Here is a 23,791-nt window from a genome sequence, read left to right as displayed (position 1 = left end):
GGGAGAAAGCAAACATGGCACGATCACTTCCGATTTATCCGACGGATTACAAGGGTGAGATCCTCTCCCTCCAGGGGTCCTACGATGCCAGGGCTGGGGCGGGACCAGTCCGCACGAGGAAACCGTCCGCGATCGGGGTGGTCCGGCGCATCTGCCGCGGATGTCCCCTCCTGCTGCTGCAGCCCGATCTCAAAGTCTCGCAGCAAGTGAGCCACAAAGCAGAAAATAGCTTGTTTGGCCGGAAACCGTCCGGGACAGGCCGTACTGCCTCCGCCCCACGGCCGATAGCTGGCATTCGATCGCAGCCCTGGATCCTTGGCAAAGCGATCCGCCTCCAGGACGTGCGGTGCACTGCCCCAGACGTCGGGGTTGAGGTGCAACTGCCTGTAGGAGGCCTGTACCGTATCTTGTGTCAGCGTCTTTTCTCGGTCTAGGTTCAACGCTAAACACACGGCACCAGGACTTATAAGGACGCGGCTCCCGGCTCGTACCGTCTTTCCGCCGATCGCACTTGTCACCGCAATGTCGCGCACCATGGGACTGGCCATTCTTAGACGTAGCACCTCCGAGAAGAGCGAATCCAGGTGGGGACAATGCTCGACGAGATATTGATGATCGACCTGGTCGCCTGTCAAGGCAGGTTGGATCTCAACCCGGATCGCGTCCTGAATGCTTGGGTCGTACACGATATGCGCAACGAGCCAGAAGGCAGTTTTGAACATGTTTCCCAGAATCCTGTTTTCGTCTGTGGTTAGGGAATGTGAAATGGCAATCCCAGCGGCACAGGGCTACTCACGCCCAAGTTTGTAGCATGAACATGCAGCCAATCTCATGGTCGTTGAGCTTATCTTGGCGGAGGACCCCTTCCACCGCCTGAACCCACCAATTCCCCCGCTCTCGCTGCTCTTGCGGTAGGGTGAAGTACTTTGAAAAGGTGCCCACCAGATGCCGTCGGGCAGTTTGCATGTCCCGGCTGAGGAACGCCGGCAAGCCGAAGATGAACTTCGAGTTCACCCTTTCCCACACCATATACCATTCCACAAAGTTCGGCTCAATCTCCCAGAGAACAGGTCCGTAGTACGCTTCTGCTATGCCTTTCACGAATACCTCAATGCACAGGTTGTGGAGAGATGCAGCTCGGACGGACGCAGGTGCTGGCATCGTCTTAGGAGCAAGTGCTTTGAGGATGCAAGGTGCTATTTGGTCGGCGAGGAGGTCGTCAAGACCTTTGCCGGGTGAGAGATGTTGACGGTATAAAGCCATCATAACATCCGTGCTGTGCATACACCGGGCGCTATTGACATTGTACGGGGCCTTGGGATCGACATCAAAAATGCGGTCCACTACTCGGCGAGGCATACCGGCTCTGTGATAGAGTTCCTTGCTCATCAGGTCACGATTGAAGCTCACGGTGTCTTTGTAGAGTTCAGAAATATGCTTTGGGCTCGAAAGGATGTATAATTGTTGGCCGCCGACAACCATGGGGAACGGTTCTTTCGTGTCGTTGTAGTATTTTCTGGGTTGGTCAGACTTGGCGTTGTCATGAGTTACGGATGTTGAAGTACGCACGTTGCGTCCGCAATTGCTCCATTGAAGTCCTGGAAGAATGAGCCGGCATGACCTGTAGAAAGATCAGTACTGGTGGAGTCAATTCGAGTTCTGGGAGAAAGGCCTACCCCAGTCTTTCCAGATAAATGATAGCATGGATTCTGAAATTCTGAATTGTAGTGAGAAGACTTACATGCATCGTTCCCCATCCTTAGAGGAGGAAGTATCGACTATTGTGAAAATTCTGTCGGCATCAGCAAACTCTACCTTCTCAATCCGCTCTGGGGGCCATTCGCCCAATTCGGGAGCTGCTATTGCTAACAGGGGCGTGACAATCGACCTTCGGGGCCTGAACAGCATTGATATCGACAGTGATACATACACCGTCCAGGTTGGAACCGGATTGACTTGGAATGAAGTATACCAAGCAGTTGATGGATATGATCGGGTGGTGATAGGAGGTCGGACTGGGTCTGTGGGTGTGGGCGGTCTCATCACCGGCGGTAAGGTCTCTTTTTCCAGAATTCGTGACTGTGTGTAAACATCCCGCTGAAGCCGAACAGGAGGTATATCAGCGTTCTCCCCGAGGTATGGATTTGCCTGCGACAACGTGCTCAACATGGAAGTCGTTCTTGCCTCCGGCGAGATCGTAAACGCCAACGCGAGCCACCATGCGGATCTCATCGCTGCGCTCAAGGGCGGCCAGAACAACTTCGGGATCGTCACCCGCTTCGACCTGCGGTCTTTCCCCCAAGGTCCGTACTGGGGCGGCGGGATCCAGTACGATATCTCGACTGTCGAGGAGCAATTGGCGGCGTTCACGGCCTTCAAGGACCCGGCCAATTTCGACCCCTTCGCCGAGATCGAACAGAGCTATCTGTACTACGGCGCCGAGGATCAGGGGTCCGTCTCCAACATTATGTACTATTCGAATGCATCAGCCGCCCCTGCCTCTTTGCAGCGGTTTACGGACATCAAGCCACAGGCGCTGAACACGATGCGCATTTCCAATACCACGGATTTCAGTGCAGAGCTTACACGCTACCAGCCTATGGACCAGTAGTAAGTTTCCCCCTGGATCTCTCTTTTCTCTCGTTGTTTGTTCTTGTTTTGCTTTTTGTTCATCTCTCGTCGAGTGTTGTTCTTCGCTGAGAGCCGGCGCCCAGTGCCGTTTACGCAACGGCAACCTTTCGGGTCTCGCCCACCATCCTCAAGAAGGTGTACGACGCGTGGAACGCGACCACCTTGAGCATTGCGGGGGATGTTCTGAACCTGACCAGCGTGCTCGTCTATCAGTCCATCCCTGCGTTACAGCCGGCATCGGCACCGCCGAACAGCCTCGGGATTCCGCCGGACAGCCATCCGGAGCGGAATCAGGTCCTCTGCCTCGTATCCCTCTACTGGCCGCTGGAGCAAGACTCTCAGCTTGTCCAGCAAGCAACGCAGTCCATTATCAGGGCAGTGGATGCGCTGACTCCGGAGGAGGGTGTTCAAGTGCCATACCGGTACTTGAATTACGCGGCTTCCTGGCAAAGCCCGATCGGCAGTTACGGTCCGGCCAGCGTGGAAGTGCTGCAACGCGTTGCTTCAGCATACGATCCCAGGGGTGTCTTTCGGCGTAATGTGCCAGGAGGCTTTAAGCTTTCTGACTAGTAGCTGCGATTTATGTAGAATAGTATTTGAAAAGTAACCAGATGCGCGAGTTCTGCGTGGCTTCTATTTGTACGCTATTGCAACAGCATCATAGACGCTCAGCAGGTTTTGGTGTACACTGTCATGGAGCCATGACTTCACCGAGTGGCTAGTCGATAAGGTAGTATTAACAAATTCCCATGTTCTCTTACCCCGACCAGCCTAAGAAAACCTACCTTGCGCAACCACGCCCCACACACGGAATTCCAACAAATGCTCCTTCAACCTCCTATCAAACCCCTCCAACCTCTTCTCGAACTCATCCGCACTACCCTCCCACATCTCCTTCCCAACATTATCCCTCACGAACCCCGCAAAATGCGCCCGCGCCCTCGTCTCCACCTCCAAATCCCTCCTCCGCGCCCCCAACCCCGAAAGACCAACCAGAAAATCCAAATCCGACGTCTCCGTCGCATCATACGGCACCGGATACCCCCACGGCCTCGCCTCGCGATCCTCCAGATACTGCCTAAACGGGACCAGAACCTCGCGATACCCATACTGTCCGCCCGTAGGATCAAGCACCCACTCCTCGCCCGAGAGGCGCATCGTCACCACCAGCACGGTATGCGGACACCCCGTCGGGTCAGGGCCGGGGACGAGTCTCGTCGGACGGGGTTTCTTCTCGATCTGCAGGTCCATGAATTCGATTCGCGTGTCCATCCCTACCCCCCCATGTCAGTACACATGGCCCAGGTCATCAGTGCGGGATCACGGGAGGAGTGCGTACCAGCCAAAAGGCCCCTGATCAACCCACTCAACAGCACCATCGCGGCAGTACACTGGTTCACGCACAGCGCTGCCTCCCTCTCCTCCGGGATGGTGGTCAGGTGTTCTGGGTAGTGTGCGCGGGTCCCGGGGTCTCTGGCCTCCTGGTGCAGGTAGAGCGTCCCGTCGCGGAGGTCGATCTTCGTGAGGGCGATGTCGTACAGTGTCGCGCGGTAGGTGAGCAATGCTGTTTTGAGGACGCGGGCGGCGCGGTGGAGCTTATTTCGCTGCGCCATCACCTTGCAGACGTGTTTGTGGACGGGCCAGTGGCGCTTTTGACAGGCGCGGGTGCAGTACGCGGCGCTGATGGTGTGGCCTGGTAGGTAGGCCGGGGGGTTCAGGCAGCCGGCGCAGTGGAGGGTGGCGTTTGAGCCGCAGGCTGCGCAGATGGTGGGGGGTGAGGCCGGCATTGTGGTGTAGTTTGAGATGCTGGTGGGTTGTGGTGATGTGTTTGGTGACGGTGGTGATGGGTTCGATGATGGTGGGGCAGGGTAACAGGGTGGTGGGATGTAGGAGAGGAGGTGTGGTTTTCTTAGTAGATGTGTTTGTGGGCTCGCGCTACTTCTATGTGATGGTTGCTGGTGTATGGCCTGGCTGTGAATCTGGCAACGCGTTTGCTTCATTCACTGTGGGTGGGAGGGTGACTAGTCGCAGGTCAAACAAAATATGTCGCTGCTTTAACCATATCGTGGGTTGTCAGCCACAATGACTGTCTCTACGAGGTCTACCTGCTCTTCAACATTGTTTTTGTATTGTTCCCTTTCAGATTTCATAGAATAAATTATTGATCTCGCTTGAAACATAGTTCTACATCCAAATTGACGTATGATAGATATTGCACCGAATAGGCAATTATCCCCAGGAAAAGATTTATTAGTGAGAAGGAAGCTCTGTTAATCAGTATCAGCTGCTGATAATATAGATTGCTGTATAAATCCGAGTTGGAATACTGCTGGTTATATTTTAAATAGTAGTGTTGAGCTGCTACATCTGTTTTACAAGACCTAGTATGTAAAGTAAAAGTCTAAATTGTGTACCTACTACTGTGCTATTACTACTTATTAAGTTACAGATCTTTGTAAGTGGAAGCAATATACCTTAGAATAACATGTGTATATCCACACAACTTGATATTAGCAACGTAGATGTAGCATCATAAAGCAGACCTTATGCTACAAGTCCTCTTCCCGAGAAGGCATGCATTCCCACGAGTCCCAGCTATTGCAGCCATTTACTCTCGTTCCTCGCTAACATGTCTTCCGGATCCCTCGTCTCATGTTTCACTACTCGGAACTTCCCGCACAAGTCTGACAGTCCCATTTTTCGAATCAGTCCATACCTCGTCTCCCACTCGGATCGGATTATCTGGATCTTCAGCGATGACGAGATGGAGGATGCCATCCTCATCTTCAAGGGTTCTCAGGCTCACTGGCTCCCACTCCCCTGCCTGGTCAACCATTGTGCTATTGTCAGCAGGGATCACATCTCGATCAAGATCCCCTCCTCTGCGCCCGAGAACAAAGCTGCCACCTCGAAGATGGAATTGACCCCCGTCGTTCGTGCAGGTCGGCCTCTGTCTACAAAAAGATCCAGGGTCCATACTCGTCAGTTACCGGCCTGATCAACAAGGACGTGAGAACTTACGCTCCCCCGTATTTACGCAAAGTGACCCCATTTCTCTGACCGTTCCGGATTCCGCTGTTGCGGTAGAACGCCGAAAGCTGACCTCCCTGGCCTGGAGATCAGAGAGGCAAGTCAGTTCGCTGCTCCAGTCACGGGTTCAGTCATGGGCTCGGGATACCCATCCACATACTGTCATTCTGGCCTTTAGGAACACAGCGCAACTTGGCCCCTGCTCCGCCCTGCCTGACACTGGCGAAGGGATACTCGTCGCATGAGTTTCCAAACCTGCGGTAGGGAAGGTTGCTGTTATTGCACGGGTTCCTGCTGCAGCCCGATGCCCTGCGGCGGGGGGCCTGGTTGGCCCTGTTGGAATCGTAGGTCAACGTTCGCGTCACGCGATTGCATAGGACTGCCCAGCAAGCGTTCTGGCAGGTCCCGATGCTGTTGGAACAGTTCTGCGAGTAGTTGATCTGCGCTACCACCTCCACCACTACCAGAACGAAAAGCAGGGAGAAAGCCGAGGGGAGCTTCATGTTGGGGGTTCTGTTGCGATCCCGAACATTGGCGGTAGAATCGGCATATTATGCCCGTTTCTTTTAACGCAGGTCATTGCGCCCTTTATACTCATTCATTAATTCATGGCAGGCCACCCTCCTGGGTACATCTCTTGGCCTTGTGCTTGTCGGGAGGTACAAAGCTCAGCTGACGGCGCGTTCGGACCTCCATCATGAGTGTTTGTCCTATCATTCATTGCGAACCAGGCCGTACTCCCCACTTGTATTCTTAGCACTGTACGCTTTTGAAGATACTCTGCCAATCTCTGTGGGAGGTAAAGTCGACTGCGGGTCGATGTCTTCCTTGATGTTTGTTGGCCATAGTCTCCCCATGGCATAGGAGCTCTGGAAGACCTGCGGTGTCAGGGTCACCGCTGACTGAAACTACACAAATCAAGGCCTCATATACCATCTGAAAATCCCTTGGCCATTAACGGGAATGTTAGACGATACTGGTCATCTGTATGACCCGCACTTAGAGCTTGAGGATCAAATAGCGCAACATGCGGTTGGCGGGGATGATGTTGTCTTGGCGTCTAGCGATGGGCAGTATGATATGTTATCTATTATTGAGGACGAGGATACAGGTGAGTGCAAAGCCGTGGGTAAAGTTCTTTGTACAAACATGTAGTTCCATTAACATTAATCGCAGAATTCACTCTCAATTAAGGCCACAGCCGGAAGTCCGCATCGCCCAGATTAGAACTAAGGTGGTGGCCTTTTGGGAAAGCGCTGTCACACACCCCGCAGTGAATAGGTAGGTAGGCTCCATTTCGACAAGTCTCGAGTCCTCATTGGTGTCTGATTCTAGGCATCGATATCATGGCATGGGTGGCTTGGGACGGTGTAACTCACGTGTCCGACCGGGATATAAAGCGACAGCTCGGAAACCGCTTTGCGACTCTCAACCCACCTCCGAACAAGCTGACAACAACCTCCACCCATCTCCCCCTCACGAGGACATCCATCATGAGCGGAGATCTCGTCGCGATTATCTGCACCGCAGAAATACCAATCCCGGTCCGTCATACCGTCTGCTTTCCCCCAACCGACTTCACCCACGCACACAACGCTGATTAAGCTGGATTGTACTTCACATCGCAGACCCTCAACGCGATGCTCACCGCATCGAAGGACCACAACACCGAAGCGCCGCCCTCCGTCATCGTTCTCGACACCGACCAGCGCGACCGCCTTCTCCAGCTCGACTACGATTCCGCCACCTCAGACGGGCACGTGGCCGATGGCTTCATCTCCCCGTTTGTGGGGATGGGCCTCCCCGAAGTGGTCCGCTTCGTTACCGAGACCGCCCGCGACACCGTCGTCAACCCGTACTCGGTCTTCATCGCGGACGAGCGCACGGCCGCGGACCAGACCGTCCTCGTGGTGGGCATCCACGACCAGACGCGCGAGGTCGAGGCCACGGTGCGGATGGTCCCCGAGCTCCTCGACCTGCTCGCTGCAAATCTGGTCATTGCGAACACGGATATCGCGGAGATGAGATCGAATGCGGAGGAGACGGGCGGGGTGTACAGGCATTAGCGGCTGGAGAGGGGTCACGACGGTCACGGGCTGATGCATGAAATGATGATGATGATGATGATGATGATGATGATTTTTGTGGAGATGACGCACCCAGTCCGGGGGTCTGCGTTAAGCAAATGACATATTAGGGAGTTGGGGGCGTTTGGTGTAACCTTTGTCAGTCTCTTACCTAGGGAATCACCATTGTCAAGCAGTCTTTGTATCTCTTGTGCAATGGCACTCTGCGTTTGATGAGGAACTTAGCATGGTGCCGGTGCGTGCAGGATTCAGTCAGCTTGGTCTCATCAGTAGCGGGCCCGCACCCACGAGGAAGCGACTTTTGCACTCCTGATCTGTCGTATTGTAGAATGGAGCACAAAACACCCTCAGAGAAGGCACGTTCCAATGTGAAGACAAAGCAAGCTAGAGCCTCGGCATCTTTCCTTCTTTCAATGAACGTACTTATACGGTCGAATGATCGAACGGACCAAGATGTTCTTTTCCTGCCACTTTTCACACAGTGACCGGCAGTAGGCACAAGGGCTGGTCAGAACGATGTATTATTTGCCCAACTGTAGAGATACTGGTTGTAGTAGGTACATCTATAGACTCCGACCGGGTGATGAGTCGGTGGTGACATGTTGAGCTAGTTTTCTTACTCAGTGGCCTGATCAAGGTGTCTGTTTGCTATCTCAGTCCAAAGTCAGTCAAGTCCAGCCTGCCGCCTTCGAGTGCCCGGGTCATCTAATCGAACTCTATGTTTAATAAATCATGTGCTATGCCCAGGCTAAGTCAGCCTTGGTAAGACTCAGCAGCAGGAGTCAAGCTCAAGCCAAGTAAGCTCGATGCTCTGAATGATAGATATTCTCAAAGTGAGTCTCTAGTTGAAACTATAGGATTTACTGATCACAATCTACCACTTTGCGTCGCCGGTGGATGGTTCGGTGCCGCGGGGACTTTATCTGACGGGAATCGAGGCAGGGCCGACGAGTGGGGCCTTCGGCGCATTTCTAGGGCAAGTCCCCCACGTGACAGCATCGAGATTCGAGGTTGAGATCAGGAAACCGCCGAAGCACTCTCTCTATAATGATAATTTATAGTTACCATATCTGGGACAGATGCAGATAATGCTGGTTGTCATTTTGGCTTCGGGTTTGGCAGTTTGCGTGAGTGCGACAACTCTCTCAGTTGCGCCATGTATGTCCTTCTCCTGTTCGGGGCGCTCGCCTCCATTCTTGCTTCGATCTTCCTCTCCGGAACCGCCAGCGTAAACAATCTGGTGAACTGGCAGTCACCCTTCGTGACTAAACTGGGCTGGCTGGGAAGCTCCAAGTCCCTTCCATCGGTCTCCGTGCCCGCAAATTGGAACGGCTTCGGCTACCTCTTCAACATCACAGTCGGCACCCCGCCGCAGAGCCTGACCGTACTGAGCGACTGGGCCTGGGTGACGCTGTTCACGCGCAGCGCCCGCTGCGAGGGACGCTACGACCCAGCCCACTGCGTCGCCGCGGGCCAGAGCTACTTCGACGAGCGCGCCTCGACGAGCTACAGCAACCAAACCATCCTCCCGCGCCTCCGGTGGGACACGAGCCTCTACTCGCCCGACTTCACCGTCAACTACGCCACCGACACAGTCTGCATCAACCACCCCGACAACACCTCCCACATCTGCACCACCCCATCCACCACAATCCAAGTCTCCGACTTCCCCTTCGCGGGCCATTACGTGCCCCCCGTCCCGTTCGGGGGCATCTTCGGCCTCGCGCCGGTCATCCCCGGCCTGAACGCGACCTACCACCCGACGCACTACCAAGCCTGGAAACAGGGCCGCGCGGGCGCGCAGATCGGGTTCAACAGCTGCGCCAAGCTCTCGTCCAAGAGATTCTGCCACGGCGGCGACGCCAAGTTCGTCTTCGGGGGCACGGACCCGTCCCTGTACGACGCCGACCAGGTGATCTGGTATCCCATCGTCACGCCGCCGTGGCTCGGCGACGAGATGTTCCTGCCCATCAAGCCCTCGATCTGGAACTTCTGGGCCACGCGCTGGACGGGGGGGTGGATCGTCGAGCCCGAGCCCCGCCCCGACGGCGAGAAGCGGTGGTCGTCGTCGTCGTCGTCGTCGTCGCCGACCAACTACGCCGTTCCGTTCCCCGCGACGGCCCTGAACAAGGACTTCCTGCCGGCGGACCACCGCGACCGGGCCTTCCGGCGCGGGTCCCCGCGGTATAACTCTACGGCTGGACCGGAGTTGATCACCCCGCTCGCGGTGCTGGACGACGGCTCCGAGGGGCTGGGCGTCCCCGTGACGGCGCGCCAGTACGCGGAGCTGGTGCGGCGGACCGGCGGCCGGAAGGCGGATGCGGCGACGCGCGCGGCGATCGCGGCCCAGTGGACGTCGAGCACGACGGGCATGGCCACGCAGGATTGGTATGTGGTTGACTGCGCGACGGACGGCCGTCCGGAGCTGGTGTATGAGTTCGATCGCCGCGGGAATTACTCGGTCGGAGCCCAGGAGTACGTGCAGAAGATCTATGAGACTGGGGAGTGCTATCTCAATGCCCACGTGTGGGAGCATAGTCGTACGGAGAGCGGGGATGCGACGGTGATTTCGGTGGGGGATGGGATTCTGAAGGGGTTGTATGTCGTGTTGGACTTTGAGAGGAATGTGTTTGGGTTGGCGCCGTTGAAGAGGGTATAACCTCTATTTTAGGGGCATGACAAAGGTTTGCAGGGAGAGTCTCTTGATTTGTAATCAATCTTGCTGTTTTAAAGGCATTTTGTGGAATGAGTATGTACAGCTTGTAGGTTTGTAGTGATGCTTGGGTAAGGCTAGCCCTGTTACCTTTGTCTGTCTATGCATATGCTCATCCCAGATGCCATATGACGGTTCTTCATTAGGTACTTAAAGAAGAAAGAAAGAGGGTGAAAGAAGAAAAAAAAAATAAAAAGGAAAAAAACTGAAATAAAAAGGGAAAACAAAATCTGCAACCTCGAAGAGTGGAACGAGAATATACTTTGTATGCAAACAGGGGGACTAAAAAGTTAAGGCCCTCCAATTTAAACTACCACACCGAACAAGTTCAGCTGTACAACCATAACGTAATTCAAATTCATAAAGTAAACAACATAACTCCCCTCCAGTAGAACATCCTACTTCGCATACACGTACATCGGCACCCCCGACTTGGGCTTGGCCGTCGACGAGAAAACCTGGTACGCCTCGTCGCCGAAGGCCTCGGTGCGCCCGCCGGCGGCGTCGACCTCGTCCGGGTGCCGCCGCCGGTACTCGGCGTAGGCGGACTCGAACCGGAAGCGCCGCAGCGTCATGGCCAGCACGACCCGGATCTCGATCATGGCCATCTCGCTGCCGATGCACATGCGCGGCCCCTTCTCGAACGGCCGGTAGGCATCCGCGGGCGGCGCGTGGCCGTTCCACCCCGCGGTCACGGCCTCGGTGCGCCCGTCGGCCAGCGTGATCGTCTTGGCCGTCATGAACCGCTCCGGGTGGAACTCGTCCGGGCAGGGGAAGAACTCGGCGTCGTGATGGATCGTGTGGATCCCCACCCAGATCAGGCTGCCCTTGGGCACGGTCACGGCGGGCGCTTTGTCCGGGTGGAACGTTGTGCTGTCCTTTCAGTAAGCATCGCCGAATATCTTTAGGGAGACATCAGGTGGGAAAGGGGGCGCGGGCTGGGGACTGACTCTTTCGGTGCCATGCGGAGACTGCCGGACGCGGGGTACAGGCGGAGGGTCTCGCGGATTACGGCGGTCGTGTACGGGAGTTTGTTGATGATGGAGGGCTGGTCGCGGATGAGCTGGCCGATCGCTGCCGTGTCTTTGCCCAGGACTTGGTCGTGCTCTTCGATGACCTTGGCGAGGGCCTCGGGGTGCTTGCTCAGAAGGTGGTAGATGTTCTGGGGTGGATTAGCATCATCCGATCATTTTTGGACCGCGCGGACGTACGCTGAGTGTGGTACTGCTCGTGTCGTGACCGGCAAAGACAAAGGTTTTGAGACTACACGGAGTCAGTCAGTCGCTCGTTCAGAGGGGGCACCTGTACCCACTTATCCACGGCAAGCTGCTCAAAGCCACAGTCGAACAACGACCCGTTCGGCAGCTGCTCGTACCGCTCGATGGCGATGTCCATCAACGTGCGGAACTTCTTGTTCGCCCCGTTGGCGGCTCGGTCGCGCAGCACGCGTCGGATGTAGTTGTCCATCGTGTTCGCGTACTTGCGGCGCAGGTAGTGGGTCACCGGGTTGATGTCGAGGGTCTGGCCGTTGGGGAGGAGGTCCAGGAGGTGGCGGAAGGCCTCGACCAGCTCGTCGCGACGGGTCAGTGACTGGAAGTCGACCCCCAGAACGACGATGCCGATGATATCGATGGTCAGTCGGGCGGCCATCGGCTCCATGGAGAAGAGCTCGTGCTTGGCGGCGTATTCGCTCAGCAGGTCGCAGAAGACCTCGGTCTTTTCGACCATCAGCGGCACCATGGTCATCAGGTGGGCGTTGGAGAAGCCCGGGGCAAACAGACTGCGCAACTCCTTCCATTTGGCGTCGTTGGCGGCCAGCACGCTGTTGTAGCCCGTGAGCGGCTTGAGGAAGCGCGTGATCATCGGGTGTTTGGGGAACGGGCTGCTGTCCTGCGAGACCTGGTGGGCAAGTTTAGGGTTGGCCACCAGGTACATTTGGTCCATCAGAGGCCAGGTATCGACGGTGAACATGTCACCCAGTTTGTATAGCCGTTGCAGCATCGTCATCTGGGCCTGGGGGTGGAGATCCTTGGGGGCCTTGCTCTGCACATGCATGAATGCGGGAAGAGTGCCGAAGAGGAGATGATGGGGTGGACCAGGCTGATCAGTCAGTACGTATTCTCGCTGTGTCCGAGAAGGCGACAGTAACAAAGGCAGACTCACCAATCCCCTGACCCTCATTCTTTCGCGGACTAGAATCGTCAACCCGATCACGACCGCTCCCACAAGGAGCGGAAGTAATACATCCTTGGGATTTTCCACGCCGATGACGGCGGGAAGATCCACCAAGAGTGAAGACATTGAGTGTGTCTGCAACTGAGTTCGGTGAAGAATATCCTAGAGCAATACCAGCTACAGTGCCAGTACTGCAACTCAGTCTCACGTTCGTGTTCGACCGAGTCTTTATGGCTGACTATGTATCTCTGGCGGATCCTCGCCGGTGGTCGCGTTCGGTGACTTTGTATTGGCCAATCGATCAGGCCACGATGCCCTCGGCGACGAAGTAAGCGTAATAGCATGTTAGCAAGTGGTTGAAATGCTACCGTAGAGGGTTGCCAGTGTTGGCTTGGTAGTTGATTTGGTGCCGTGCAGTTGAGCGACCGTAGAGACGAGACCTGGATGTCTCTGGAATGCCTCCCGGGGAGAAGGGCGATGGTAAATGTCTATGGCATCTGTACGGTACATCTATCAGGCGAGTGCTATATAGAAAACACAAGGGTAGTAAGTACTATTGCTTAACGAGAGGCTTCTGTTGTTTGAAAAAAAATCATGGATTTGAAACTCAATCTGAATATTGTTGTGTAGCATGCATCATGCATGGCATGCTGGGACTCCCGGACGGACACGGGGCGCCGCCCACCGTATCGGGCTGCATAGTTGGTAGCTACAGACCACCGTATCTACCGTATCAACACCTCGAGAGAGTAACTAAACAATCTTCTTGAATTTGACTCTCGCATCTCTCCCACCTAATGTGAAGGCAATCATCAGATCTCCGCGTAGCCCACGCTGCTTATTTCGTGGCTCAAATGGCTATTCCACACAAGAGACTGACACTTTCTACCGTTACATGCAAGCCACGTGGGACTTAATACAGCTCGGCAATATCATTCCGGCTGAGCAGACGGATTCCCCGTCGCCGCCCTTCCAGGCCACCACCTACGTATTCCATCGGGGGTGATTCCCTGGATATGTCAACTCAAATTTTTAGAACTAGATCTCGAATGCTGATTGTTTTGCCATTTGATAGACGATCTACGGAATGTTGGTGGCGTTGCATGGCGATATTCTTGACTGGTCAGATACAGCGCGTCAGGATTCGGCCAACAGGTTGCAGCCTGAGCTCATCGAAAACCGATCTAGCCTGGTCCTTACTACCATGCAACCACGTTCCGATCGAGTGGATCAAATCCTTCCATAGCCTGATGACCCTTCAAATTGCCTGGGTGACCCGATCGGTGACATTCGGCGACTTTGCGCTCCATCGCCCATCTCACACCAGAACTTCTATTGGTGCTCCCTGGGTGAAACCGTTGCTGCGAAACGCCACTTACCAATTACTATCCTCGTCTCCAGAACCATTTCATCCCCAAGGCCTTAGTGAGCGATCCTCAGCGTCTGCTTGTGGATGGTGTTTTACATATTCGTTTTGCGGACAGTGGCGACAACAAGCCGCCGAGATCCTTTTGAGTAACTGACCGAGTGGCAGTGACTCGGCGAGGCCTGCTCCTGTTCACAGAAGGGCTGTGTCAGCGCCCCTGACCTGTCTCTACACGGGTCGGTGGCAACCTGCTTAACCAGCAGTCAGTATACAAAGTACAATCCAATACCTCCTGTCCGACATTCGGCTCCTACACAATACAGATACCGTGCAACATTCAACACGCTCGGTACTCTAGCCTTCTTTCTAGAGATCCCGTCATGGCCATGACTGCCAACAACGATATGACTGTTCCTGAGTCTGTGGTCGTGACAGAGGGCGCTTCATCCACCCGTGAACTCTGGCAGATGCTGGGGAGTCGAGACCAGCCCACCAACCTCACACCCCACGTCCGCATCACGGATGTTGGTCACAAGCAGCTACAAAGCTCTGCCAACCTTGTATCAGCCCAAGCATTACAGCAGCTCACAAAAAGCCTGCACGAGGGCATCTGCAGCACCGCTCTGGAGGATGACGGTCAGTCATCCAGTGCATACCACTCTACATATGCTTCGACACCAGGGAGCCTGTCGCCCAATCTAGAGGCTGTACCATCAGAAGATGGCATACCAGATCTACAACCACAGTTCGAAGCCGTAGAGCGAGCTTCGTTCGCCCAGGAGAGAATCTGGTTTCTGCACGAGTACCTGACCGATCCCACAACCTTCAATGTCACCATGGCCTACGTCGTGCAAGGGCCACTGCAGCCCGTCGAGCTTGCAACTGCCTTCCGAGCCATGTCCAATCGACACGAATCCCTACGGACGGCTTTCTTCCTCGACTCGAGAGACGGAGAGCCCCAATTATTCCAGGGCATTCTGCCTGAAACACAGATCGATATCAGCATCCATACCATCGAAAGTACCCAGATCGTCGACAAAGTCTACGCATCAGTCAGAGATCATGTGTATGATCTCCCTCGTGGCAGAACAATGAAAGTGGCTATCCTGACCCTCACTCCAACCACGCACTTCCTGGTCCTTGGCTTTCATCATATCGCACTCGATGGCTTCAGTGCGCAGATCTTCATCAAAGACTTACAGTTGATTTACTCCACCAGACAAATCTTACCGCCCGCTCCACGATACCGGGACTACACACTTTTACAACGCCAGTCTCTGGCAAATGACACCTACCGCGAGAGTTTGGACTTTTGGAAGAGCAAGCTCGCCAATCTACCCCCACCGATCCCTCTCTTCGCCTTCTCCCGCGTCTCAGCCCGCAAACCACTGAACAGCTACCGCGTGCACAGTGTGGAGAGAACCATCGGGATCTCCCTCGCGTCAAAGATTAAGGAGACCGCACACAAGGTCGGAGGAACGACCTCATTCTTTCTATACCTCACTGCTCTCCGGGAGCTGGTCTTCCGCCTCCTGGGCCACGCACAACGTGACATCTGCCTCGGTATCTCCGACGCCGGACGGGCGGACAAGGAAGCTCTGCAGGTCGTAGGGATGTTTGTCAACATGCTGCCGCTGCAATTCCGGGCCGCCCGCCCTGGTCAGTCGTTCCGTGATCTGTTGTCCACCACCACGAGGCAGGTCCGCACGGCGTTGACGCATGCCGCCGTGCCGTATCAGGTGCTCTTGGATGAACTGGCCGTGCAGCGGTCACCCTCGGAAAATCCGTTGTTTCAGATCCTGCTGAACTATAAGATGGGGTCGACAGAGGAGGCGACACTGGGACCCTGCAGGGCGCAGAGCTTGCGTATGGATGATGCCAGAACAGGGCTAGATCTGGTGATAGAAGTGGAGGAATTCGTGGATGGGAATTGTCAGGTGGCTGTTAGGGGGCAAGAGTATCTGTATGGAAAGGAGGGTCTGGAGTTTATCTTGTCCTCTCTCGTGACGATTCTGGAGGAGGTTACGCTGCGGCCCAGTATGCCGGTTGCTAATCTCGCGATATTCGATGAGAAGAGTATTACACATGCACTCGAGCTTAGCCGTGGTGAGCGGGTCTTTACAGACGAGCACTTGCTGACAGTGGTGCATTTGTTCGATCGGCACTGCAAGGCTCACCCTGGGGATGTGGCTGTCAAGCAAGCAGATGGTCAGTTCCTGTCCTATGGAGAACTGCAGGGTCGCGCTCAGGAGCTGGCAAGACGGCTACAGGAGCTTGAGGGGTCGACCGCGGTTGTTGTCGCCTGCAAGCCGAGCCTGGACACCATTGTCTCGATTGTGGGCATTCATTATGCTGGCTGCACCTACGTGCCGGTCGACATCGAGCATCCGGAAGAGCGTTTGCGAACCATTGTGGAAGACTGCAAGCCGCGAGCCATCCTCTACCACGCGGATACCAAGGATCTCGCGGTGGCCTTGGCAGGTGGCGCTATAGCTGTTCCCACACCGCAGTCCGGTATGGACAAGGCCTTTCCGATCAAAGCCAGTGTCAACGACACCGCGTATATATTGTATACCAGCGGATCCACCGGAAAGCCCAAGGGAGTCATTGTCAGCCATGGCAACTTGACATGTCAGATATTGTCGATGCGACGAACTGCAGATCTGGGGAAGGAGACCGTGCTTCACCAGAGTGGCGTTGCGTTCGATGCCTCGATCGACTGCGTCTATGCTGCGCTAGCTGGGCAGGGGACGTTAGTGATGGCTCCCCCGGAGGTGAGACGCGATCCGGTGCAGCTAGCCAGTTTGATGGCCCGGGAGCAGATTACCTACACGCAAATGACCTCGTCCGAGTACCACAATCTCGTGGTGTATGGTGCAGAGCATCTGAAGCAATGCGTCACCTACCGCAACGCGTTCTGTGGCGGAGAGAAGTTTCTGTCTAGTTTGATTCCTCTTTTCCTGGGATTAGAGCTACCCACACTCAGAGTGTGGAACCGATACGGTCCGACCGAGATCACTGTGTCGTCGAGCATGCAGATGATTATCGGGGCGGATGGGTTGAATAGTAGCACGGAGTTGATCCCGTGTGGTCGTCCGTTGACGAACTACTCCGTTTTCATTCTTGATGAACAGCGCCGACCGGTACCTGCAGGTGTGCCCGGGGAGATCTGTATTGGTGGAGGGGGCGTGGCACAAGGGTACCTGAACAATGCCCGCCTCACGGCTAGCAAATTCGTCAAGAACACCTATGCTAGTGAGGATGACGTGCGGCGTGGCTGGGACCGGCTGTATCGGACGGGCGATCGAGGCTATTTGCTGTCTGATGGGTCACTGGTGTTTCTGGGGCGAATGGAGGGGTCCGCGCAGGTGAAGATCAGGGGACAGCGAGTGGAGCTGGATGAGATTGAGACGGCTATTGTGGCCACGTCTGAGGGGAGGGTCTTGTCGGCAGGGGTCTGCGTCAAGGGCGACAATGCGGATGCGGTGCTGGCAGCGTACGTCGTGGTGCGTCCTGATGTGCAAGTTGACTCACTTTCGTCGCTGGTCGCGAATCTGGCTCGGTCGCTCCCTCTCCCCCGGTACATGCGGCCTTCGTCATTCGTGGCCGTCGGCAGGTTGCCTCACAACACGTCAGGGAAGCTAGATCGGCAGGCTTTGAGCAAGTTGTCCGGGACGCCGATTGCGATCGAACCGAACAATCACCCTGCTCCGCTGGGAGTGGGGGAGGAGGTCATGGCCAAGGCGTGGCGCGAGGTTCTTCCTGGCGAGGCAGTCTTGTCAGCCGAGTCCAATTTCTTCGACGTTGGGGGGAATTCGCTGCTTCTGGTGCGGTTGCAAAAGGTGATTGAGGAGTTGACGGGGAAGAGTGTGGCATTGACGGAGCTGTTTTCGACTCCTGGGCTGTCGGCGATGGCCCGTCTTCTGCAGCCTCAGAAAGCCACCAAGGAAACCACTGAGGTTGATTGGGAGAGTGAGACCCAGCTGACGCCTTCCTTGCTCAGTGCTATCCAGACATCTTCCAGGTGCAGCCCTAGTTCGGAAGTCGAGGTGATATTGACTGGAGCAACGGGTTTCCTCGGTCGGACCCTGCTGCAGCAGCTCCTCGCCCATCCGAGGATCGCACATGTTCATTGCCTGGCCATCCGCAACAGCAGCGTGGCCCGGAGCTCTTTTACAAGTGATCCCGATCATGCTGCAAAGCTTACGCTCTATCACGGTGACCTTTTCCATCCCACTCTGTCCTTGGATGAGGAGACAATCTCCAGTCTCTCGAACAGAATAGGGCTGGTCATTCACAATGGCGCCTCCGTCTCCTTCTTGAAGTCGTATTCCACTCTGCGGGCACCCAACTTCCACTCCACTCGCTTCCTACTCCAGCTGTCGATCGAACGGGGCATCCCATTCCACTTCGTCTCGACAGGCGGTGTGGTCAACCTGACCGGCCATCCAACCTGCCCCCCTGTTTCGGTACGCAACTATCTGCCTCCGGGAGAACAGGGGTACATCGCGAGCAAATGGGCCAGCGAACGTCTCATCGAGAACGCCGCTGAGGCTTTGCACTTGCGTGGGGTGCACTTACCGGTGGTGTTGCATCGGCCCGCGAGCATCGTCGCCCGACAGCCTGGTACGCACAGCACGTCGGAGACTGAACCGCCAGCCATGGATATCATGCACAACATGGTGCAGTACGCCCGAAGAATGCGATGCTTCCCGGCGACGAAGGGGGTGAACTGGCAGTTTGACTTTGTGGGGGTGGATGCTGTTGCTTCGGGGATACTTGCTTCCGCTTTGGAGGACAAGGATAGGGGTGAAGGGGTGAAGTATGTGCATCATTGTAACGAGCGGAAGCTGTCTCCCAGAGAATTAAAGGAGGAGCTAGAGAAAGAGGCCGGGTGTGTGTTCGAGGAGGTGGAGGTGGGAGAGTGGGTGCGACGAGCCAAGGACTGTGGCATGGATGGGCTGGTAGCGGCCACGTTGGTGGATCTGATGGAGCGGCAGAGGGGGGTGGTTTTTACAGAGATGGGTCTATAGATTGCTGATGGCTGATTCTTGGCTGGTTGTACTGTTTAAGTTATACTCGTAATTGTGGTTCAAACTGCTCATCTAATCTCATCCATATGTTCGGCTCATGCACGTACAGATAAACCCTTCTGCTAGTGTTTTCTACTAGTCGACAGGGATAGTAAGCTTTCGCCCAGGTAAGCCAAAACGAAGAACACAAAAAAAAGAAAGAAAGAAGAGAAGAGAAAATAAAAAATGACAAAGCAGAAGAAAAATAAACGCATTGCAAGACAGAACCCGCCGTGATTATCCAGCATGACATCCATATTCCCGGTGCATTCTATTGATCACTGCACGTACTGAGGTATTGGCAACACGGGCCCTTTCAAGGTTCCAAGTTTCCACGCTTCTCACTTTCGGCTGAGCCTCATCTAACTTAGCTAAACCTTTTGTGGAAGTATCTACTTTCCTTGTTTAGATCTTATCTTACAGGCAATAGCGATAGCACAGACCCTCAATTTGAATCCCGCGTGGCGCATTGCATGGAGCCCGAAGCAATCCGAGCAGTGAGCACGCCGGAGTGTTCAGCCTGCTCAGCTAAGCTTCTCGTGCCGCCCACCGATCCACTCTTCTTTTTCTTGTGCCCGACTTTCCAATGCCAGAATACAAGATATGCTTTCCAGTGTCAGCTTGTTGATATACCACGACAAGCATCCGCGTTCGAGCATGAATCAGCAGTAGACGATGAACCGCATGACCTTGAACATGACATCGTCATGGCAAACCGAGCATTGTCTTCAGACAGATAACTGGTGCATTGGGTAGGTGCATGACTTGGGTATACTTGGGGGCTGAAAGGTGGGTCCCGAAGCCGAGCTGTTTCTCATCGTTCTCATCATTCTCACTAATCCATCCGTTGTATAAAGAGGCTGCACTCCATCGCGGACTCTTGCAAATGCCCAAGCATCCGACTCCCGCTTCGATGGCAACCGATATCCCTGCTTCAGATCCCCGAGAAGAGACCGATGATGTCCAGCTGAATCTTCTCTCTGCTCCCACAAAGGGCAGTCCAATGGCGCCCCTCCACCACGAAATCCCTCTCTCCCAGCCTCCAGGTTCCATCAGCAGAACGACACCCTCCCCATTTGCTTCCCAGAACAACGCCGGCAAAAATGTAAAACTCACAAGCATAGACGACTGGGTACTGGAGGCCGTGGCTCTGGTCGTCTCAGCCGGGAGCATTGTCGCGATTGCCGCGATTCTAAGCCACTTCGATGGTCGGCAGCAACCGGATTGGCCCCGCGTGTCTCTCAACTCGGTGATCTCGTGGCTGAGTACAATCGCCAGCGCGGGTCTTATGTTCGCCCTCACCAACTCCCTGGGGCAGTTGAAGTGGGTATGGTTCGCGCGCCAGAAGAAGCGGCTGTCCGATCTCAAGCCCTTTGACTCGGCCAGTCGTGGGGGGCTGATTGGAAGCTTAGAGCTACTGTGGCTCCTCAAAGGCCGGTGAGTCTGATTCTTGGGGAAAGAAAGAAAGTGCTCTCTTGCTGACCTGCAATCAGTCACTTTGCCGTGCTTGGTAGCCTCACTGCGATACTCGCGATCGGATTCGATCCGTTCATTCAGAACCTCCTTCACTATGTGTCGAGCGCCATCGAATCGCCCTCCCAGGTCTCTCTCCTCGGCGCCACATCCCTATATAACGTTGCTGGTCCAATAATTGGGGGAGATTGTAAGCGCAGTGATTCCCACGAGTAAAAGCCCCATGCTTCACCTCCATTCTGACCAAGACGATTGACAAGTTCATTACGTGGACCCCATCCTCAAAGCCAACGTCTACAGTGCCCTCTTCAATATTGATCCCACCGCCCCCTGGGCCACTCCCCAATATACCTGCCCAACGGGGAACTGCACCTGGGATCCGATATCCACCTTGGCTATGCGGGCCCTCTGCTCCGACGTCACGCCGCATCTCAATCGCACATGCACGGCTACCACCTCGGACATCCAGAACTGCACGGCGCGCCTCGGGGACGATGGACCCACCGCCTGGTACCGCGAAGGCGGATCTACCTCGCAGCCCATGGCGATGGCCGCCGCCGCCAGCACCGAGACCCTGGTGTACACGAACAGCACCTTCCCGGTAATTCAATACGTGCTGGCTGCTGGATCCAACAACGACTCCGAAGCCACCTGGGAGATCGCAGGCAGCATCGACAACCGCACCCGGTTCCTCGCCACGGAGTGTGCGCTCGAGCCGATCGTCCGAAGCGTCCGCGCCGCCGTCTCCTCCGGCACTTACATGGAAACCGTCCTGGCCGAGTGGTCCCCCTACTACTACCCCAACGACTCCAGCATCTTCGAGTTCGCACTGACCCCGTCGAGCGGGAACACGACCTTCGGAATGGGCTACGAAGCCTGGTCCTCTCTCACGTTCTTCGTCTCAACCCTGTTCACCGGATTCGTCTACGCCTCATCAGGGACCTTCGGTTTCGCCGCTGGTTCCACCGCCTCCTACGCGGTCACGGATACGATCGAGGCGATCTTCTACGGCAATTTCAGCACCACCGCCACCTCTCCGGGGATCATGAGCTATAACGCCCGCAACCAGTGCACCGACCAGCTCAGCTGCGCTATGACTAACGTCGCTGCCGCCATGTCCAAGACCATCCGAGATGCGGTGTTCACCAGCAGCAGCAGCCGGACCGGCAATCAAACGACCGGCCACACAATGGTAATGGTCCCGTTTGTCGCGGTGCGCTGGGAGTGGCTCGCGCTTCCGGCGGTGGTGTGGGCGCTGAGCTGTGCGGTGTGGCTCGGGACTGCGGTCCAGACGCGGCGGCTGCATCTGCATACGTGGGGGACGAATCTGTTGCCTCTGCTGTTCTTGTATCGGGGGACGGGGGCGCACGAGAACGAGGATGCGGATGTGGATGCGGATGTAGACCATCCCCGGCACTTGGATCGTCCGACGGCATGGACGACGAGCGCCCTCGACCACGCTGCCGAAAAGCTCCGGGTGAGGCTGGTTACGAATGCGCACGAGGTAGCGTTGCATGATTGATTGGGGTTTTCTTTTCCTGGAGAGGCGTAGTCTGGCCATTATAAGAAGGGGCTAGTAAGACAATAGATATCATAGGCTATGTGTAACAAGGCGTTAACAGAACGAGCTTCGTCTTCGGTACTTTGCTTGCTGGGGCCCCGTCGGAGCAAACGAGCTTTGACCCTCTGGGCTCTGGCCATACGACTACTATATACTACATGCTGGAATCGCCTAAGGACCCTCCAGAGCTTTCCGTCTATACTATCAAGCTATCGATACGGTATAATACATTCTGTCCAGATGGTCAGCTCTAACTTCCAACAGTGATCGCTAACCCAAGTAAGAAAATATTACCAATATGCTTATCTGAAGATGACTCGGAGGGAAGACATCGTTGGGTGGGCGATGAGTTTACGGTGGTGGGGAAGAAAGGCAAGCATCCATCAGGCTCTCCTGGTGAAGTACCCAAGCGTAGTTTGTCGACTCGGTTCAATATGAGATGGTTGTCCGGCCATGGTGTGAATGTCCAAATCTCACGCAGTGGATACAGCGCGGAGTCCTAGCCGAATAAAATATGTTGCCTGCTAGAGGCGGGATGAAACCTCGGTCTGGTGGCTTTAGCACTGCTGAAAGACTATTCCTAGGGCTGCCGTGCTATCTGCTGTTCAATACTATTCTGAATGACACTAAACGGGCAAAACCTCTTCTCTATTGATCGAGGACAATAGATGTTGGGTGAGAAACTGTGGTTTACAGCATTCAAGATAGAAACCATGCTCATGCTATCAGATGCATAAGCAAATTACCACTCCAACAACAACAGGTTGTGTAGTGTAATGGTTAGCACCCAGGATTCTGATTCCTGTAATCCCGGTTCGATCCCGGGCACGACCTCGTCTTGACTCATTTCCACGGTTGTGTAGTGTAATGGTTAGCACCCAGGATTCTGATTCCTGTAATCCCGGTTCGATCCCGGGCACGACCTTTTTGCAATGGTTTTTATTGCGTTATGCGGAACGCGGGTTTCCGCCCGCTCATTATATGTCATCGCCACAGTACACATCAGATACTCCCTGTCGCGGAACAAAACAAAAGAATCACTTCAGAGCCTCTGCTCCTGTGAGATGCCATCCCCATACATCTACTCCGTATCTCGCCACAGCAGCACACCGACCTCTCCTTCTAGCAACCGCATATAAAAGAAAGTCATCAATCATTAATACCCAGAACCGTACATCTATCTATATCTATCTCTATCTTCAATGTAAACCCTACTCCATCCCAACCGGCGCCTCCCCCGCCGCCAAATTACACTGCCGGAACAGCCGCACCTCCCCGTCCCCGAACGCGCCGACCACCGAATGCAGCACGCCGCGGTTGTGGAACAGCACCAGATCCCCCTCCTCCCAGTCGTGCGGATACACGTACTGCGGACTGATGGCCGGGCGCTGCAGCCTGTACACGATGTCGCGGACCTGGCGGAGATCGTCGATGACGGAGCCGTCCTTCCGGTGGATCTTGCGCACGGCGGAGGGGTGGATCTGCAGGGCCGGGCGGCCGGTGACCGGGTTCTTCCACAGCATGGGGAGGATCTGGATCTTGGCCGGGTCGATGGGCGGCAGGTCGGCGGGGGCGAGCTCGCGGTCTTCCGAGTACAGGCCTAGGCCCGTGGGGAGGGCGCGGGCGGGGGACATCCAGATGTAGCTGGTTGCATGGGTCAAGGTTAGTGCGATGGACCGGGGG

At 55.3% G+C, this 23,791-nt stretch overlaps 9 protein-coding genes and 2 non-coding genes across 11 annotated transcripts in view; 7 read left to right on the top strand and 4 right to left on the bottom strand.

Annotated features, from left to right (window-relative positions):
• Window positions 1–23: 23 nt before the first annotated feature.
• Window positions 24–1,644, bottom strand: BO66DRAFT_421556 (cytochrome P450; the record flags this gene model as incomplete). The annotated part of the gene is made up of 4 exons (XM_025649967.1): window positions 1,144–1,644; window positions 797–1,107; window positions 453–735; window positions 24–395 (listed from the first exon to the last, which is right to left on the bottom strand). Exons 1-4 carry the CDS (start codon window positions 1,480–1,482, stop codon window positions 24–26), a joined length of 1,305 nt encoding a protein of 434 aa, XP_025502335.1. The 5' UTR covers window positions 1,483–1,644.
• A 97-nt stretch (window positions 1,645–1,741) lies between these two features.
• On the top strand, window positions 1,742–3,201 carry BO66DRAFT_326915 (FAD-binding oxidoreductase; the record flags this gene model as incomplete). The annotated part of the gene is made up of 3 exons (XM_025643923.1): window positions 1,742–2,051; window positions 2,112–2,610; window positions 2,715–3,201. The coding sequence occupies 3 exons, from the start codon at window positions 1,742–1,744 to the stop codon at window positions 3,199–3,201; spliced, it is 1,296 nt and encodes a 431-aa protein (XP_025502334.1).
• Window positions 3,202–3,402: 201 nt separating this feature from the next.
• BO66DRAFT_326874 (zinc finger MYND domain-containing protein) lies at window positions 3,403–4,418 on the bottom strand (the record flags this gene model as incomplete). The annotated part of the gene is made up of 2 exons (XM_025643922.1): window positions 3,403–3,905; window positions 3,971–4,418. 2 exons carry the CDS (start codon window positions 4,416–4,418, stop codon window positions 3,403–3,405), a joined length of 951 nt encoding a protein of 316 aa, XP_025502333.1.
• An 863-nt stretch (window positions 4,419–5,281) lies between these two features.
• BO66DRAFT_412787 (uncharacterized protein) lies at window positions 5,282–6,164 on the bottom strand (the record flags this gene model as incomplete). The annotated part of the gene is made up of 3 exons (XM_025649370.1): window positions 5,282–5,585; window positions 5,653–5,743; window positions 5,822–6,164. The coding sequence occupies 3 exons, from the start codon at window positions 6,162–6,164 to the stop codon at window positions 5,282–5,284; spliced, it is 738 nt and encodes a 245-aa protein (XP_025502332.1).
• A 990-nt stretch (window positions 6,165–7,154) lies between these two features.
• On the top strand, window positions 7,155–7,727 carry BO66DRAFT_440121 (uncharacterized protein; the record flags this gene model as incomplete). Its single annotated transcript, XM_025651220.1, has 2 exons — window positions 7,155–7,205; window positions 7,290–7,727. 2 exons carry the CDS (start codon window positions 7,155–7,157, stop codon window positions 7,725–7,727), a joined length of 489 nt encoding a protein of 162 aa, XP_025502331.1.
• A 1,129-nt stretch (window positions 7,728–8,856) lies between these two features.
• BO66DRAFT_455172 (eukaryotic aspartyl protease) lies at window positions 8,857–10,407 on the top strand (the record flags this gene model as incomplete). The annotated part of the gene is made up of 2 exons (XM_025652069.1): window positions 8,857–9,849; window positions 9,958–10,407. Exons 1-2 carry the CDS (start codon window positions 8,905–8,907, stop codon window positions 10,405–10,407), a joined length of 1,395 nt encoding a protein of 464 aa, XP_025502330.1. The 5' UTR covers window positions 8,857–8,904.
• Window positions 10,408–12,076: 1,669 nt separating this feature from the next.
• Window positions 12,077–19,069, top strand: BO66DRAFT_352974 (acetyl-CoA synthetase-like protein; the record flags this gene model as incomplete). Its single annotated transcript, XM_025644794.1, has 2 exons — window positions 12,077–12,132; window positions 14,598–19,069. 2 exons carry the CDS (start codon window positions 12,077–12,079, stop codon window positions 19,033–19,035), a joined length of 4,494 nt encoding a protein of 1,497 aa, XP_025502329.1. The 3' UTR covers window positions 19,036–19,069.
• A 1,191-nt stretch (window positions 19,070–20,260) lies between these two features.
• Window positions 20,261–21,910, top strand: BO66DRAFT_305205 (DUF3176 domain-containing protein; the record flags this gene model as incomplete). Its single annotated transcript, XM_025643237.1, has 3 exons — window positions 20,261–20,511; window positions 20,568–20,746; window positions 20,808–21,910. Coding segments are annotated over 3 exons (1,533 nt in total), but the record flags the coding sequence as incomplete, so codon positions are not given.
• A 960-nt stretch (window positions 21,911–22,870) lies between these two features.
• Window positions 22,871–22,942, top strand: BO66DRAFT_t217. Its single transcript has one exon. It is a non-coding gene; the product is annotated as a tRNA-Gln (tRNA).
• Window positions 22,943–22,961: 19 nt separating this feature from the next.
• BO66DRAFT_t218 lies at window positions 22,962–23,033 on the top strand. The gene has a single exon. It is a non-coding gene; the product is annotated as a tRNA-Gln (tRNA).
• Window positions 23,034–23,319: 286 nt separating this feature from the next.
• BO66DRAFT_377443 (TauD/TfdA family dioxygenase) overlaps window positions 23,320–23,791 on the bottom strand; it is a gene marked incomplete at both ends in the record, with an annotated part of 1,280 nt that continues 808 nt past the window's right edge. Inside the window, one exon of the mRNA XM_025645754.1 lies at window positions 23,320–23,752. Coding sequence (XP_025502327.1) covers window positions 23,320–23,752 — 433 coding nt within the window. The remainder of the gene's footprint in view (window positions 23,753–23,791) is intronic.

This window comes from Aspergillus aculeatinus (assembly GCF_003184765.1).
Source record: "Aspergillus aculeatinus CBS 121060 unplaced genomic scaffold BO66scaffold_34, whole genome shotgun sequence".
In the NCBI taxonomy this organism is placed as follows: Eukaryota; Fungi; Ascomycota; class Eurotiomycetes; order Eurotiales; family Aspergillaceae; genus Aspergillus; species Aspergillus aculeatinus.
Note: the sequence above shows the minus strand (reverse complement) of the source record. Positions and strands in the feature narration are given on the sequence as shown.